Source organism: Lissotriton vulgaris, chromosome 9 (assembly GCF_964263255.1).
Source record: "Lissotriton vulgaris chromosome 9, aLisVul1.2, whole genome shotgun sequence".
NCBI classification, from domain to species: domain Eukaryota; kingdom Metazoa; phylum Chordata; class Amphibia; order Caudata; family Salamandridae; genus Lissotriton; species Lissotriton vulgaris.
In genome coordinates this window covers 608860758-608877991 of record NC_141697.1, presented here as the reverse complement: position 1 = coordinate 608877991, position 17234 = coordinate 608860758, and the positions used below count along the sequence as shown (strand labels likewise).

The window sequence follows — 17234 nt, the reverse complement described above, 5'->3', positions numbered from 1 at the left end:
CTACTGTACCCATGTTCAGAACATGACATGACTAACAATTGATGGCTGTTGATTTATAATCCCGGGGTACAGGCCATTTTACTGACACTTCAAGTTAATCAGGGTGCTTACTGGTCTGCCTTTGTAAATCTGTGTAGTATGTCGTGTCCGAGACACCTCAGTCCCTGAGTGTGAGAGGTATGAATGTAAAGTGCTGGAGAAACTCATTAGGGTTGGTGTTCACCAGGCTATGGGACTTCCTGTACGGGAAACAACCTTTACAACACATTCATTACATTGCACTACCTTTACATAGCAGTCATTACATTGCAACATCCTTTACATTTCATGTCATTACAACGCAGCCATTACATTGCATGTCACTACAACTCATGTCACTACAACTCATGTCATTACAACGCATATCATTACAACGAGCAGTACCCTTATACTATCCAACACTTACCCTACTGTTGCACTCACATGTGTAAGAATAGTAATTTTTACCCCTACACTATCCAACACTTACCCTACTGTTGCACTCAAAGAGTTATAATAGTAATTATTACCCCTATTCTATCCAACACTTACCTTAAATGCAATGTAATGGTATGCATTGTAAAGGTATAATGCAATGTAATGGAATGCGTTGTAAAGGTAGTTTCTGAAAATGCGATGTATTGGCATGTTATGTAAAAGAATGCGTTGTAAAGGATGTCGCGATGTAAAAACTAACCCTGGGCGGAGGACTTCGCTATGCCCACGGAGTGGGCATAGTATTGCCTACTCGCCCTTTGCAAAGTAAGCATAGCAGGCAACACTACGCCCACTCCGCGGGCGTAGCGAAGTTGCCCGCCACCTGCCTCCCTCCCGCCCTCCCCTACATACAGATTTTTTGCTCAAAAGCGTTCTAAAATAAAATAAAAAGCACTTACCTTGTCCTCCGCGTCCCTGGGCTCCCTCTTCTAATCGCGCCGCCGTGCTCCGCCATCTTGGATACCAATGCGCATGAGCGGCCGCCCACGCATGCGTATTTCTCATGAGAATCATGAGAGTCTCAATCCTCTCGCGATTGGACTACGCCAATGTACTTCTCCTAGGCGCCAACAAAGGAGAGATAGCACGACTGCAACGCGTTCAAAACTCTGCGGCCAGAGCCTTAGTCGGCCTGCCTCGCAGATGCTCGGCCAGAGCCACAATTCGCAAACTACATTGGCTACCCGTTGAATCCAGAATTAAGTTTAAAACCCTCATCATGACCTTTAAAATTCTCAAACTCGGAAGCCCAACACTGCTACGACCTCTCCTCAATCCTTATGCTCCGTCACGTAACCTGCGATCCTCCAACCAGCACCTTTTGTGCGTTCCTCGCATAAAACTTTGCCACATGGGAGGCCGTTCCTTTAGGGTCTTAGGAGCTAAGCTTTGGAACGCTCTACCACTTAACATCCGCTCCTTAGAAAACTTACCTGCCTTCCGAAAAGCAATCAAAACGCACCTATTCCCGCCCCCTAATCCTCCTCTGTTTCCTTCCATTTCCAGGCTAGGGTCTGTGGTTTCTATAGCGCCGGGACGCCTCTTCTCTGGGGCAGCTGTTTTGCGCTTTACCAAAACAATAGAATAGAAGAGAATAGAAGAGAATAGAAAGTGCTTTTTATTTCATTTTGGAACTCTTTTGAGCTAAAATTATGTGTGTAGGGGAGGGGGGCAGGCGGCGTGTAGTGGGGCTACACGAAGTGCGTAGGTGGGCGTAGTTTCTCACCCACTTCGCGTAGCTTCGCGAAGCCCCACTACGCCCACTGCGCCCACCCTTAGTAAAAAATTGCATTGTAAAGGCATGCATTGTAAATGTATGCGTTGTAACGTCCTACATTCTTCATGTACCTGTGTAGCTCCAAGCAGGAGGTTGACGTGATAGACGATATGGGGTGAAGTGTACTAACAGACAGTTTGCAAACAGTGAGAGAAATTGCACATCGACGTTTTGTGACCTGTCTTTTTTTTTGCAATGTGACTTATGTACTAATATGTTGCATTGCAAAGTATCAAGTCGCACGGTGTCAGAAAACAACCTCCCTAATTAATTTTGCTTATGTGGGTCCTTATTTGTTGCCACAGTGGTTGGCTACAAGAAACAGAGATGGTGGCCTGTATGGAACAGCAGACAAACATCCATGCATTTGCATTCCCAAACTTGAAACTTCTTTTTTTTAAAGCAGCCTATGTTTCTTAAAGGAACCACGGCTGCTTAAAAAAGGTTTTGGAAGACATTGGACCACTGCCTGCTACCCCGACATTGCTCAACACAATTCTCAAGTTTTCCAACAGTGACAGCTTCCCCCTCATGAATGAATGACAAGGTCCTTTGAGGTGCTGGTAACTACTCAATGGTTTGTGATTGCTGTTGCATTACACACCATTGATACATCGCATTGCGAATTGGAAATAGGCGAGAACAGTGAACACCACGTTCACGCTCCCTCTGAAATGAGTCACAAAACCCCTTCTGACATTTGGAAAGGCTTTTCAGAATCGACGAAGCGGTTTAGTTCTTAAAAATAAGTTTGCAATCACAACACATCAATTTTGGTAATCGCATGGTTTGCGACCCAAAATCCTTTCATACATCTGACCCATACTTCTTTAAGTAGCTGTCCCCTCTCCCTTCCTAAATAGGCCATGTCAGCTAGGCCAAGGCAGCCTTAAAAAAATAGGAAAGGAGTCTCCTGGATCAAGCCAGATGGGACAGGTCAGCAAAAATCAACAACTGAGCATAAAGTGTAACCAGCAGCATAGCATCTGGGGTGGTTTACCTGCCCAATGTACATATTCACAGGTTCTCCCTGACGAGATCTAAAGCCTCAGTGGTTGCCCCGGCTGGGCCGAGGACCTGACTGGGGAGATGGACATTCTATGATAGCATTACAGGATGCTTGAAGTCACTATCAATTAAAAACCACCATCAATCAATCAATCAATCAAGACATTTATAGAGCGCACTACTTACCCGTAGGGTCTCAAGGCGCTTAGGGGGGGGGGGGGGGGTGCCGTTACTGCTCGAACATTATGTGATGATCAGCACCAAGAGACTGACATGTGATCTAGGAAGTGAGGTAATATTTTGATAAAGAAACTTTGTGCACCAGTCTAGACAGAGGGTTTGGCATGGGGCAGGTATGTAGGCTGCTCTCACCTAAAGTCGGGACCACACTTAAGTACTGAGGAAAAGGTCTGGCCCAACTAAAGGAGAAGGAAGCAGGCTGCTCTATGTGCTAATATCCTGCCCTTTTCAGTCCAAGAGCCAAATGCCCACTCGCTTTGTTATGCTGCCATAAAGATTTCTGCTTGGAAGAGGAGCTGCCCCAAGACTCAAATATTACTGCAGCTGGCCAGCTGTACCCAAACACATCACAGATAAGCTAGTACCATTCTCTCTAGATGGTCTAGAAAGAGAAGAAACCTTCATTGTTGTGCTAACCTGCCAGATGTATTAAGGAAGAGCTAAAAAAAAAACTGTTGAAGTCTACTGCTGTACGAATGGGGGTTAGCAGGGTACCTGCCCTTCCTTTACAGCCTACAATCCTTGTGTATTCTTGAGAATGTGTTTTGGGCCTTCCATCAACACACGCAACAGTGTTTATCCTCCTCATCTAGAAGAGCGTCATTGCATCATTGAGAATCATAGCCTGTCCCTCTTGTTGAAACTGACTCACTGGAACCTAACCTCTCAGGCAAGGCCCAGATATACCATGTTTCCTCTTCATGCTTAATACCTAGACACTGGAGTGCTGAATTATTAATATATCCAGATTCATACATTAATTCTTCAAGTGCAGATATGAGATTTCATATTATTACCATGATATAGGCCAGCTGCCACCACTATTGACCATCTTGATTGCATACTACTTATTGCATGTTACAGTCACTTTGTAGGCCTCCTTTTGCGATGACACAAACAACCTCATACATAGTAATGGAAAATAAGAGCCTCAATATATTCCCAAAAGTACAGAGACATTAGTTTAAATGTTTTCATCTCTTTATTGGGGGGGGGGGGGTTAATAATTCAGCAATCTAGGATTTGGTTTGAACTTGTCCATGAATAAAAAAAACTGTTGCCTTGTTCAAGAAAAACAACATTTATGTTTTACATTTTACATTTTCTTAAGTGGTCTATGTTGGTCAATTTAGATTTCAAACGTAATACTCGAAAACTACAGACAGGAATCATAGGAACTCGAGGAGGAAAAGATGACATTTGACTCTGTAGATAAGGGGGGTAGAAGAAATTAATCTCTGGCTTCGTTGAAATTGGTCTGTGGGGGCGCAGTGGTTTTGAATGTCCCTTTTCTGTATATTTATTGTGCATTGTGGCCAACAGCAGAACTGTCCACCATCCTCCCTGTTTCTAGTAGCACTCCAGACTCAAGTTTCACATACATCAGAGTAGCCAGAAAATTAAAATACAACCACTTTGAGCCTTACTTTGAATGCCGTCAGGTGAGCGAAGCAAGTAAGCTGTACCCAGCTTAGATGAGCTCCCTTCATCCCACCTTCCATCCATCTCCAAGACTTTCATGCATCATCCATCTTTTCATGTTTCCATCCATATAGCGTTTCACCATTCCATTATCATTCTGTCTATTCATCCTTTCATCATTACACTCTTCCATCAATCATTCTGTCCTTTTACTCTCACTTCCAGTCATTCATCTATCCTCTCATCCGTTCTTTTTCATCCATCCATCATTTCACCCTACTTTGATCAATTCACCCATCCATCCAGAGTTCCATTTGTCCATCCAATCATTGATCCAACCTTTCATCATTCCAGCTATCGTTTCACTCACCCATGCAAATATTGTTTTCACCTTCCAACCTTTCCAGTCCTTTCACCCTTGCACGCATCTTTTCATGCGTATTGGTCTCCTTGTAAGTTTCTTTCTTCTTTTTATATGTCACTCATTTCACTCTCCTTCCATCTCGCTCTCTCTCTCTCTCTCTCTCTCTCTCTCTCTCTCTTTCTCTCTCTCTCTCGCTCTCTCTCTCTCTGTGGTGTAGCCAATGTATTGTGGCCCATAGTGCAAGGAAAGAATGGGCCCACAGCTGGTATGTAAACATATTTAAATGATAAAATACAGCAACAAGCAGAGCTCAGTGGGCCCTTAATCTCTGAGCCTCGGTGGCACTGCAACTGCTGCACCTACGGAAGCTACTCCTCCTCAAACTCTTTTCCTCAATTTCCGTCATGATTTTACCTTTTGAGCCTTTTTCCTCCTCTCCTCCTCTGTTACAATTTCCCTGCAGACAGACAAGACTCCTAAATAACCATTTGTCAACATCATCCCCAGCTTAAGCTGTGAAAGCGGGGGTGGGGGCTCAGTAAGCCACTGTTCACATGAATGACCATTAGTCTAGATATTTGTTTACTCATAATCTGCTTGTGCTGCATCAAGTTCGCTCCAGAGGTTATTGAGGGTAGGGGTTAGGAGGAGTAAATCGGGGAGTAAAGAGCAGGCTCCAGAGTAGACTGGAGTCTGAGTTGCAGCAAGGGTTGTAGTGGTTGGATATTGGTTTTGAGGTGGCAGGCTTCCAAAGGTGATGTGTTTTTAGAAGTTTCACTCATGAAGTACTGAAATGGTTAGGATTTTAGCACAGTAGGCATATTGCTCGGATTTAGGTAAATCCTCAAAACTACTGTCTGAAACAATAAGGCCAAAGTACAACAACTCAACTGAAATTTCAATTCCACTGCATTGGACATTTCATAGATGAATTTCTGGAATATCTTTTCAGTCAGTGAAGTTCCTCAGAACAATGTTAATGTTTAGGTCAATGCCCTGCTCCAATGAATAAACTACATGACTAGGGATGGTGATAGGGGAGTGGGGTGGGATATATCGATTCGAAGAGATGGTTTCAACTTATTAGGCATTAAGGGACATTTGTCCCTTTTTGTTCCATCTCCCCTCCCACCCTCGCTTCCTTTCCTCTCATTTCTTAGTAATGAAGGATCCCAGAAAGTCCTCTAATGTTAAATGGCAGAGGGATGTAACTTAATATTGAAGGCATGTACAGAAATGACCAAGACTCATGTAATTAGTATTATTTAGGGATGCTAAACTGAGCACTGACTTATTTGATAATATTTATGACGTGGCAAAAAGTAATGAAAATGCAACAATTCATTAGTCCAAAAATTAGCCTTTGCAAAAAAAAGCTGTAGTTATTTAAGTAACTTTGTGTTATCAGAAATGTTTAGGAGTATTAAAAAATTGAAGTACTTTGTATAACTGTTCTTAATATTATTTAGATTTTCTAAACTGGTTGGCTATATTTGCTAAAGTCCTAGGTACATTCAAGAGGAATGTCACCATTTTAGTATCTCTGTCGGAGACCTCCCCTTGCAGAGTTCACTGCTTTCCATCCCTCCCTTTATTAAGGCATTCTGTTCCCACTCCCCATTACTCCTCTGCAGGTCTGTCACACCCCCACCGTGCCATCATGAATGTCTCAGCCTGTGTTCTTTTTTTGCTTCTGTGTCCTGGCGACAGTTCCTCTGTGGGCAGCCTGCACCACTGGGGAATCCATTTTTCCAGTGGTGCACTGGCACTTTAATGGTACAGGAAGCTCCCTCTCATCCACACCGGTATGGAGACTGCAGTGTAGGATGTGTCTGCAATAGGTCACCAGTGGGGAATTCCCTAGTGAGATGTTGGTGGTGTATTGATCCGTAAATTAGGTCTGCAACATTGTTTGAAAACGAATGGAGGGACTTTAAAGAAGTTGCTATGGTAATCTTTTTTAATTTGACACAAACCGTTTTTTAAAAATTAAACTTATTGAAATTCTTTACATACACTTTAGAATATCAAAATTAGCCTTCTATTTCAATTAAAAAAATATTTTGTCAGACTCACTTTCATACAGTGTAATCATAGCAACATGTTCTTAAATATAAAATAGCTAATTAATGGATAATACCTGTCCTAAGCCTGCATCAGGTATAGGAACTAAGCAGGGAATTATCTTTTTTCCAATAAGAGTAATTGTTTGGAGGAATGCTGTATTATAACTGTTTCATAACCTCATACTCAACACGATTAATCATAGAGCTTCTGTTATAAATACTGACTTTTTCTGGAATGTGCATTTTTTTGGTCCAGATTCAGATGATAAAAATCGAGACAGATGACAATCGAGAGACCCGCTCTGCCAAGGATGCCCTGTTACTGTGGTGCCAAATGAAAACAGCTGGGTGAGTAACTGTGTCAAGGCATCATGTCATGATGGTTCTTTTTGCATTTTATTGGGGTTTCATGCTTATCTTTTTTATATAGTGCAAACTCGTCCTGAAGGTATAGGAGCGCTTTACATGAGCACCAGTTGCGTTACAGACAGACGTATTCAGGCCCGGACTGGTCATAGAGGCGCACCGGGCAATCCCCCGGTGCGCCGCATGGGTGGGGACCGGGCGTTTTTGAAGCATAGCTGCAAAATTGGCCCTGTACCAAAATCGGCCGAAAAACGGCCCCGGTAAAGAGTTCGTGGGCACCTCCAACCCCCCCCCTAATGGGCAGGGGGGGTGGACGACCACTTTGCCAGGGCCGGTTGTGGTTCCCGGTCCGGCTGTGGAAGTATTAATTTTGTTAGGTACGGGGAGATTAAGTGACTCTCCTAGAATCACAGGATGTTGAGCATCCCTGCCGAGACTCGAAACTGGGTCCCCAGCTTCAAGGCCGACCGCTCTAGCTGTTAGGCCACTGTACCAACCAGCGGCCGTTACTGAAAATCAACTTGCCAATTTGGCCATTCTTGTAGGGACACAACTATAGCGTGGCTTTCTTGAGACCTAGTGTGTTGCAGGGCCGGATTGACCATAGCGGGCACCGGGCAATCCCCCGTTGCGCCGCACGGGTGGGGCCGGTTTTGGGCCCCTGGTGCCGTTTTTTGTTACAGGGCCGTTTTTGCAACATAGCTGCAAAATTGGCCTGTGCCAAAAATTGGCCGAAAACCGGCCCCCGGCAAAGAGCTCGGCGGAACCTCCAACCCCCCGAGTGGGCGTGTAGGGGGCGACCGAGCACTTTGCTGGGGCCAGTTGTGGTACCCAGTCCGGCCCTGGTGTGTTGATTTATATCTATATGGTGAAGGAGTGGTACTGCCTGTGTACAAAGCCATTCAATCACCTCTCTGTCCAGAGGGCGGCGCATTATAATGCACAGCACCGCCCCCACACAAGCATTCTACATGCTTTGGTGCAAAAGCAAGATTAATTTTTTTAACCATAGCATATGCAAAATATGAAGCAAACCATTTCTAGGGGTTGTCAAACTGGCTAAAGAGCGAGAGGGTGAGAATTTATTTGTCAGAAAGATGTTTTCAGGAGTTTTTTTGAAGATGCAAGAGAAGGTAGAGCTTTTATGTACATGAGAACCTGATTCCACAATTTAAACGCAACTACTAAGAAGTGCCACTTCTTTGAACAGGTCTTGTGGTGGAAATAGGACTTTGTTAGGAGGGTATTTCGTTGGCCGTATTATAAGTGCATTATATCCAATGATGCCTGCAGTACAGCAGATGGCATATCTGTTGAGTTTGTTAGGGAGTATCCCATCCCCATATCCTAAACAGGCCCTATATTCTCCAACTAAATCAATAGTAAAACACACTGTTAAAACACAACAGTTAACTCAAGGGATTAAAACACAAATAGAAACCTGGAAATCCTCAACAAAGCCTGAAATAGGTCTCTTTGCCCACCAGGATGCACTCATACCCATTTTAATTTTAGTAACAACGTTTATCTTCAGGTTATACATATTTGAATAACAATGTGTCTCTAAATTCTTCTTCTTGTCAGGTACCCTGAAGTCAATATTCAGAATTTCACCACAAGCTGGAGAGACGGCTTGGCCTTCAACGCTCTGATTCACAAGCACAGGTACTCCATGTTATCCAGAGTTATTTCTGATGTGCTAGTGTTGTGACGGACAAGTTTTCAACCGGTGGCTCAGTTCTCAGGGCTATCGTTAAGAGAGATGGAGGTCTGTAGCTAAAAGGTGTGATGAGTTCAGATTAAATTTTGAATTGACCAGTACAAACATAAGCCAAACATTGTTGTTAAGAAAAGTCGAACTACTCGCCCAATCATACAGAGGTAAACAAGTTGCTTCTAATTGCCAAACCATCGGGACAAACGTTATTTCCCATGATAGAAATTTCAGATGATCAGTTAAAAATGGTGGTACCACGTAACCTTTGCACACTCTCAGTCAAACATTCATTTAGGAAACCTAAAAGTAGCAGTCTCTGGGAAGTGCACTTGTGAACTTAGCATCCCTCTCAACATGTCATTCAAAATATTTAATTCACTAGTAAACACATTTTAAAAATACTTAAGTCTGATTCTAGATGCTTCTTATGAGCAAAAGACAAATGCATATATCTGCAACTGGTTTCCACTGGACTGAGTTGGTAAAGTATGCATTGGTTAATGAATATTGAGCTGCTGCAAAGAAATGTACATTTGCTTCACTTGCATGTCAGAAATGATGGTTATGCCTGTTGGTTTCAGTTGGGTTGTTTTAATCTTAGTCCTGGAAACCATTTGCACTTGGTCTTGTGAATTTTCTGTCAGGGCCTGTGACTGAGCCGAAACACTATTGATGTGCAAAATAACAGTTCCCCCTCCAAATTAATATCCATTTGTAGAAGATCCATAAATGGTTCAATAAAGAGATTGCAGACTGGAAACGAAATGTGGAAGAGGAATGGAGAGCCTTAAATGATCTAGTCAAAGCATCACACCCCTATCAAGATCTGTTCTGCCAAACCTTCACCCCAGTGTTGTTCAGAGATCTGAGTTCCCTCATTACGACCAGTGAAAAATCTGGATATCCTAATCATCGGTGTCTGGCATCTCACTTTAAGGACCTTGACAGCACTTATGAGACAGTTGGTTGCCTGCTTTAGTTTTTCACTTACGACAGATGTAATGTCTTCTCATTTAAAGCAAGCTGCAGTAAATCTCCTGAAGAAAAACCACAAGCAGATCCAGCAGACCATACAAATATAGTCCCATACCATTCTTGCCATACCCAGCTAAACAATGGCTCATTTCAGCATTTGTGGAAGTCAGCATGGTGCTCAAGAGGAAGGCTGGCTTCCATCCCCTGCAAGGAGCTGTGTGAGCCAGCAGTGCCTCCTCCAATGTGAGGTGGATGATAAGTCTTTGAGGACTGATCCTACAAGAACCATCGGTGGCCTTCAACTCAGATGACCACACCATCCTCATGCAGGAACCTTTCAGTTTTGGACTCATAGGTACTGTACTAAGCTGGATAATGTTCTTTTTGGAAGGCAAATAACAGGTAGTTGCAACCCCTCATCATTGATCCCCTGCATGGGCTAACGTGATACCAGAGCACTCTTTCCCGTCCGTTGTTCTCAATGTCTGTGTCCAACCACCCTCCTGGTTGATTGATCTCTTAGGTTGAATATCTACAGTTGTGCTGAGGATACTTTGCCTTTGTTGAGTTTCTCACCAATAGTAACAGAGAAATGTAACTTCACTTAATGTTTTCTGGCGATAGATAACTGACTGAGTTGAAAATTCCCGAAACTCAACATTTTGAAAAATTACGTGATGTTTATTTATACACCGACTGATGATTACCTTTAGAAATACTACCAAACTAGTAAGGCGTCTTCCCCAAACCTTTTCCAAAAGCGAAGAATCTGGTAATGATTATGAATGCTCACTTGATAAAGGTTCCTCAAGCTGTCATTTACAAACTTGCTGCAATCATTTGTAGACTACAAAACGTTCTTTTGTGGCTTTAGGCTTTATATCCCGCATCTATTGTTGGGCTCAGACATTTGCAAGTTATTTTTCTCAACAGTTGTTTTGAGTTGTAAGATTGTTTTCTTTCACTATCGCTCTCTGATGTTTGAGTGTGAGTTCCGAAATCGAAAAGGCTTTCACAGAGGACTTTGGGATCAGCCGTTAGAACTTCAACTCCGGTGACCCAAAAACAATTGCTGACTTCTCCTGCACCAGCTTTGACAACATCTCATTGACAATCAATTGTTTTCAATGCACCGCTCCTCAATGCACCGCACCTCAATGCACCGTGCCTGAGGACTCCTCAACGGACTGCGACTAGACGCCCACACCTATGACTGCCTTAATGGAACATTGAAGATCTTAAGATCATATTCCAGAGAATTACCTTTCCAGTACTGCCCAAGCTGCCACTCTTGTGTTCGTGATCAGTGTAGCCTGTGCTTGTCCCCGAACACAATGAAGACCCCTGCACCACCTGTAAAGCGTTATGTAGACAAACGTACCCCCAAAAAATTACTTCAAAGATCAAAGAGCTAGGGGGGAAAAGAACAAGATTTCTAAATAGTGCTCTCTCATGTAAAGCGTTCAGGGCAAGAAGAGTGTTCAGCACCAAAGAGAGAGGTATGAGGCACATCCCAAGATGATGTGCCAACAGTTGCCCGAGACCACTAGCTTCTTCGAGGAAGAGGGCATTTTCTGCACCAAGAGAGAAGAAGCAGACCTATCGGGCCTTCTAACTGTACGCATGGGACAGAGCCCGGAGGTGTGTCCTCTGAGTCCTCGGAATACTAGCACAAGGGAGTAGAGTGTCCAGCTCCAAAGCCCTCAGGCTCAAAGACCAGGAACACACCCAGGCCCCATATCCTTCCTGTAACGCAAAAGGGTCAATTTCAGTTGGGTCAAACAAGAAACCATCCCCTGTTGTGGCAGAGCCTGTTTCCCAAGAGAGTCCAGCATCGAGCCCTCCATTAGCAGACACAGTGCGACTAAAGGAGCCAATTTGATGCTGAGTAAACCTTCAGTGGGGGTGCCGAGCTATGCCACCAAGTGCTGCCACCTCTGCCCGTGGCGCTGAAAATCCATTTTCAGAACCAGGGCTGCTGCTGAAAATTTCAAACAAACCGGCCACCACGGCAGCAGCGAAAGAAACCTAGACACTGAGGTTGGAGTCAAGTGAGAGACCACTTATACTTCAGCTCATGGCACAGGAGGAGGGTGACTACCTCATAGAAACTCTGTCAAAGACAGTCTCGCTATGCTGAAGGGCAAGCTCAAATGTGCCACTGAGAACTTCAACAAACCAGTAAAGGCTCAGGTAGTTACTACATGGATAGAGAAAAGTGAAAGCCGGACTCTGATGACCCATTGTACATAGGAGGCCAAGTTCAACTTAACTCCCTCATAGTTCACACAGCAAGGAAGAGTGCCACAGGACAGACAACTGGAAATGCTCCCCACGGAGAAGGAGAGCTTATCCAATATGACTGCCTCCAATGAGAGGAAATGAAGGAGGTCATCAAACACATTCCTGAGGCCCACATGAAAAGGGGCCAAGAACTCATAGCCAAGTGCAAGGCAATTTCTAATGCACCTCTAAGGTGCTTATTGGATACTGCAGACACAGCCTCCAGAGGGATAAACCCTAATATCCTCTTGCTGCATTGTGCTTGGCCCCAGGTTGCTGGCTTCCAGCAAGAAGGGCAACAGTGCGTATTTAACGTGCGCTTCAATGGAGAGCATCTCTTCAGCTCGTAGGTCAATGGGAAGTTGTAAAAGATTAGGAAGGAAATAGAAACAGCAAAGGCAATGGGTGCCCTTCAGATCTCTACATTGAAGTCTGCATTTTTTAATAGCAGAGTAGAGAGGGTGCTACAATGCCATCATCTACCTAGAGGCAGGACTACCCAGCAGCAGTCCTTCACGACATGCAGCCTTCAAAGACATTTTCATGAGGTGGCTACAGGTGCAGTAGGCAATGCAAGGGGAGAGATGGCTCCAATCCAGGTGCCTCTGCCTCTAAACAGTGACTCTCCCTCCATTCCACCCCAACCAAACAACATCTGTTGGGGAACGATTTAGGTTTTTTTCTCCCCAGTTGATGGCAATTGCCTCTAGCACATAGGTTCACTCAGGGTTCAGCAGTGGTAGTACCTAGAGTTCCACACCATGCCGCCAACCATTATACCCTGGTGCCACATTCTCAGCTGACTCTGGCTGCTCATGGAGGAGGTGCAGGCAATCCTGTCCAAGAGTGCCATCGTTCTGGTGCCCCCAGTTGGGAGAAAGAGTGTACTCCTGCTACTTCGTAATCACCAAGCAGGATGAATCCCTCAGGACTTTTAAACAGTACATCCTGTTGGAGCACTTTCATATTACTATCAGCAGGACACCATCCTCTGCTTCAACAAGGGGATTTCATGCCAGTGTTTGATTTAAAAGACACCTACTTTCACATCACCATACATCCAGCCCACCATCAGCCTCTATGCTTTATCATAGACTATTTAGCAGTTTGACCCCAAAGCAGTGGCTAGTGGGCAGATGGTACATATTTTTGAAACAAGGTTAATAATATAGGCTGGCCAACGGACGGCTGCTGTCGGGCTACTAAGTCCATACAATAGTGTTTAGTAAATGTGTGTGATGTTGACTAAGTGATAGCTAAACAGATGCTTACTAAGGGCATGTTTCCCAAGAAGGCCTTAGTGGCACCCTTCTTAGACAAGGAATATGTTTTTGATGGCCCAGGCGTTGTGCGCTTAGTTTCGACACAGCAGCTTTAAATGCATTAGATGATCCACCTAGCAATGGCAGCTTTAGAGATGGATGTCACATGTGAGGTTTAGCAAAGGCTACAAACAGGTGTTTTGGTTTGCAGACAGACTTGATTCTGTCAATCTAGTATATGAGTGCCCTCTTAATATCCAAGGTATATAATGCCTTCTCTGCTACAGAGTCTTGGTGCAGGAAAAAGATAGGCAGCTCAATAGTTGGTTGAGATGAAATAGGGAGACCACCATTGGAAGGAATGTGGGGTCATTTCTAAGAACTACACTGTCCTTATGGACCTGGACACTGGGTTATTCTATTCTTAGTGTCTTCAACACCCTGATCGGCTGCCAAGTGGTGATGGCCCCTAAAAAGACCACCTTCCAAGACAAGAAATGCATGTAACAGGGAGGCAGTAGTTCAAAAGGTGGACCGATGAACCATGCGAGAACCACATTCCAAAACAATGTCTGGAAGCCCTCTTGGAGTTATGACTCTCTCAAGGCCCTAAATTAAGGCTTTAACAACAGGGATTTAAAAGGAGGGCAAATGCTCTCTGCTTTGCCTATATGCAACAATTACAGCAAAATGTAAAGTGTAAGCCAATCCTGTTTTCCATAAATGAGGTAGCAGGTGATGTGTTGCTCAAATACTTTAAGGGGGTGTATGTGCTTGTCCATGCAGCAATGGACAAGCTGTTTCCAAATGCATAACAGGCACTCGTCGTGGGTTCACACACATCACACAGGATTTGCATATACTCTCTCAGAGTTTGAAGGAATCAAACTCTAAGACCTCCGGTGCCAAACTGCTAGAATGAGTTGCATGGTGTCTAGATGCCTGAACTGACCTTGATGCTGAGTGAGAAGGTCCAGCCTAATTTGAAGTTTCTCATGTGGGCTCACCAACATCTTGAGGAGCATGGAGTACCAGGCCCATGTTGGTGCCTCTATGATGAGTGTCATGGACACTTGTCTCATTTTCCTCACTAGACATAGGATAAGAGGGAGATGAGGAAAAGTTGAAGAAAGTATCCAGGCAGAGTTCATCCATACTGCATTTCTCATGGACTTTAGGTGAGGTGCCTGTAGGAGAAGATTTGGCACTGTGCATTTTTGGGAGCGGCAAACAGATCGATGGTCTGAGTTCCCCTTTGGAGGAAGTACCTTTGAAGGACGTATGGACTCAACTCCTATTCATGAACTTGTTGATGCCTCCTGCTTAGCAGGACCACAAGGTCATTGCCCCCAGCCAATGCTCAGCTAAAAGCGTGATATTGTTGTGAATAGCTCAGAGCTCCTGGGCATATTTCCTTGGAAAATGCAGACAGCTGGGGAGAATGGGGTATCCCCGGCATCTGGATGTAATATATGACTGTTATGTCTGTCTTTATGAGAAGAGTTTTGCCTCAAGAAGGCTTTGAGGGCTAGATGGATGTCCAAGAGCTCCAGGTAGGAGACATGGCTTCCCTAATGTTGTGGGTCCGGTCATATGGTTGAGGTGAGCTCTCCATCCCATGAGTGAGACGTCCATAGTAATAGTTGTTTGTGGAAGTGAGTTTAGAGAAGGGAGGCCAAGTAATAGGTTGTTGCTGTTCCATCATACGAGAAAGTGCTGAGTTCTGGCCTATACCAATACTAGATCCTTCCAGTGACCATTCACTTATGACCATTAGCTCATCAGGCACTGTTGCAGTGGGCAAATACGCAGTGTGGCATGAGGCGCTATTGCGATACAGGAAGCCATCATCCTCAACAACCTCATTACCTTTTTTACAGTAAGAAGTCGTCCTCTCTGAAAAGGAAACAACAGCTTTTGGAATGTCATCACTCTTTCTTGGTAAACTTAAGAAGGGCTGGATCTACAGGGGTTGAAAGTGGGATTTTTGGGCACGGATGGCAAATTCTAGCCTGTGAAGCAAGGACACCAATGCCGAGTGTGTGCTAGTCATTGCTTTTGCTTCTGCTCTTGATCAGTGAGTCTTCTGGGTATGGAAAGATGTGAATGACGTTTCTACGCAGATGCACCACCACCAACTCCAAGGACTTTGTGAACACCCTTGGAGCCATAGTGACTTCGAAGGGTAGAACTTCGAACAATGAATGCTGTCCCCTTCCCATAATGTGGAGCATGGTTTTCTACTGCCACTCTTGCTATGACTGGAAAATGTTACCCTGTAACTAAATTGTTAACTTGTAACCATCTGTTCATGGTGTGCTGTACTGTAGATTCACATGCACCCATCCTCTTCACAGGAAGCCTGCAATTATCACAGATCCCCTCAACTTCATTAGATTATACATTGCACAGTTCACAATATCTGTCTTCAACACTCCACGCCACTGACACTACTCACCCTCTGAGTGGAAAAGAATCTGAGGTGGCATCTTTTTCCTGGTGCATTGCGGACCGAGGGTGGAGTCACAACTGGTCAAGTGACTCAAAAACAATTTTGAAGGGAAATAACTTGCAAACATCTGGGCCCAACCCTACATGGCAGGTGGCAAGAGCATGCAAAGCATGTGAATATACAGCACTACACGCCATGAACAGATGGTTACTGGTTAAGTATCATTTTCCTTCTTAACCAGTCTTTGTCCCATTAGAACAGCAACAATGGCACTGGTGTTAAATGCCTATTTGGGATTCACATCCTAACAAATGAAAAAGCTGGAACTCTTACAAAACGCAGCAGCTAGAATACTTTGTTCAACTATGAAAAATCACAAAACTTTAGTCCTAAATTCCCCACCCACTGCTTTTGTGTGTCTCTTGGCCATTCCTAGATCTAAAAAATCCCCCAGGGTCGGATGCACCTTTTCTGTTCAAGTATATCAGCTCTGGAATACTCCTCTGGTATCAATCAGGAATTTTGGACATCACTACGTGTATCAAGTAGCTGTTAAAATATTTATCTTCCTGCCTCCTTAACTTACACTTGTCATAATAACCGTTTATGTATTGGCGCTAGGAAGCCACACGAGTGGCCTCAGTTGCACTTAAAACATCAGCAACTTAACATTTTGACATACATTATGAAATTGTATCAAACAAATAAAAGGTTGTAACTTTTTTAGTGGTTTTGAATAAATGTCCTCATTTATGGGTGGCTGGTGTACTTTCTTGGTCATAATTCAATAGCTGAGCAGTTTATTTTCCTTAAATCGTAAACGCCCAGTTGCTGCTCCCCAATCTATGAATTTCTATCCCACAGATTAAACCTTTTGCTGTCCGTCTCTTTGCGTTTTACATGAAACTGCTGCTGTACCTCACACATCAGTTATGGGGCACATTATAGTGAATGGCATGCTTTGTATATGCTCCTTGTTGACATGAGTCGCCTATTTCTCTATAATCCCAAATATGGCAGATACACGGTATGAGGCAACGGGCAGATAAAGTAAGTTATCCAGTATCACAAAGTTTCCCAAAGAAAGGTATTATCATATACAGGTCTCCTGGTCTCAATGCCAAAAACTAGCCCATCAGATCAAGGCCAACAACTGGAACACTAGGCCACATCACTGGATCACTGGATGATGTATTCCCTCCAACAGAAAGTCTACATAGAAGATAGGATGGTTATCATCCGCATATTGAATTTCACCACTGATTAAATATATAGTTCCCCTGACGA

The 17234-nt window shown here is 44.0% G+C and overlaps 1 protein-coding gene across 1 annotated transcript in view; it reads left to right on the top strand.

Moving 5' to 3' along the window:
* SPTBN4 (spectrin beta, non-erythrocytic 4) overlaps positions 1-17234 on the top strand; it is a 1634043-nt gene that overhangs the window by 182792 nt on the left and 1434017 nt on the right. Inside the window, exons 5-6 of the mRNA XM_086938242.1 lie at positions 7149-7240; positions 8843-8923. Coding sequence (XP_086794368.1) covers positions 7149-7240; positions 8843-8923 — 173 coding nt within the window. The remainder of the gene's footprint in view (positions 1-7148; positions 7241-8842; positions 8924-17234) is intronic.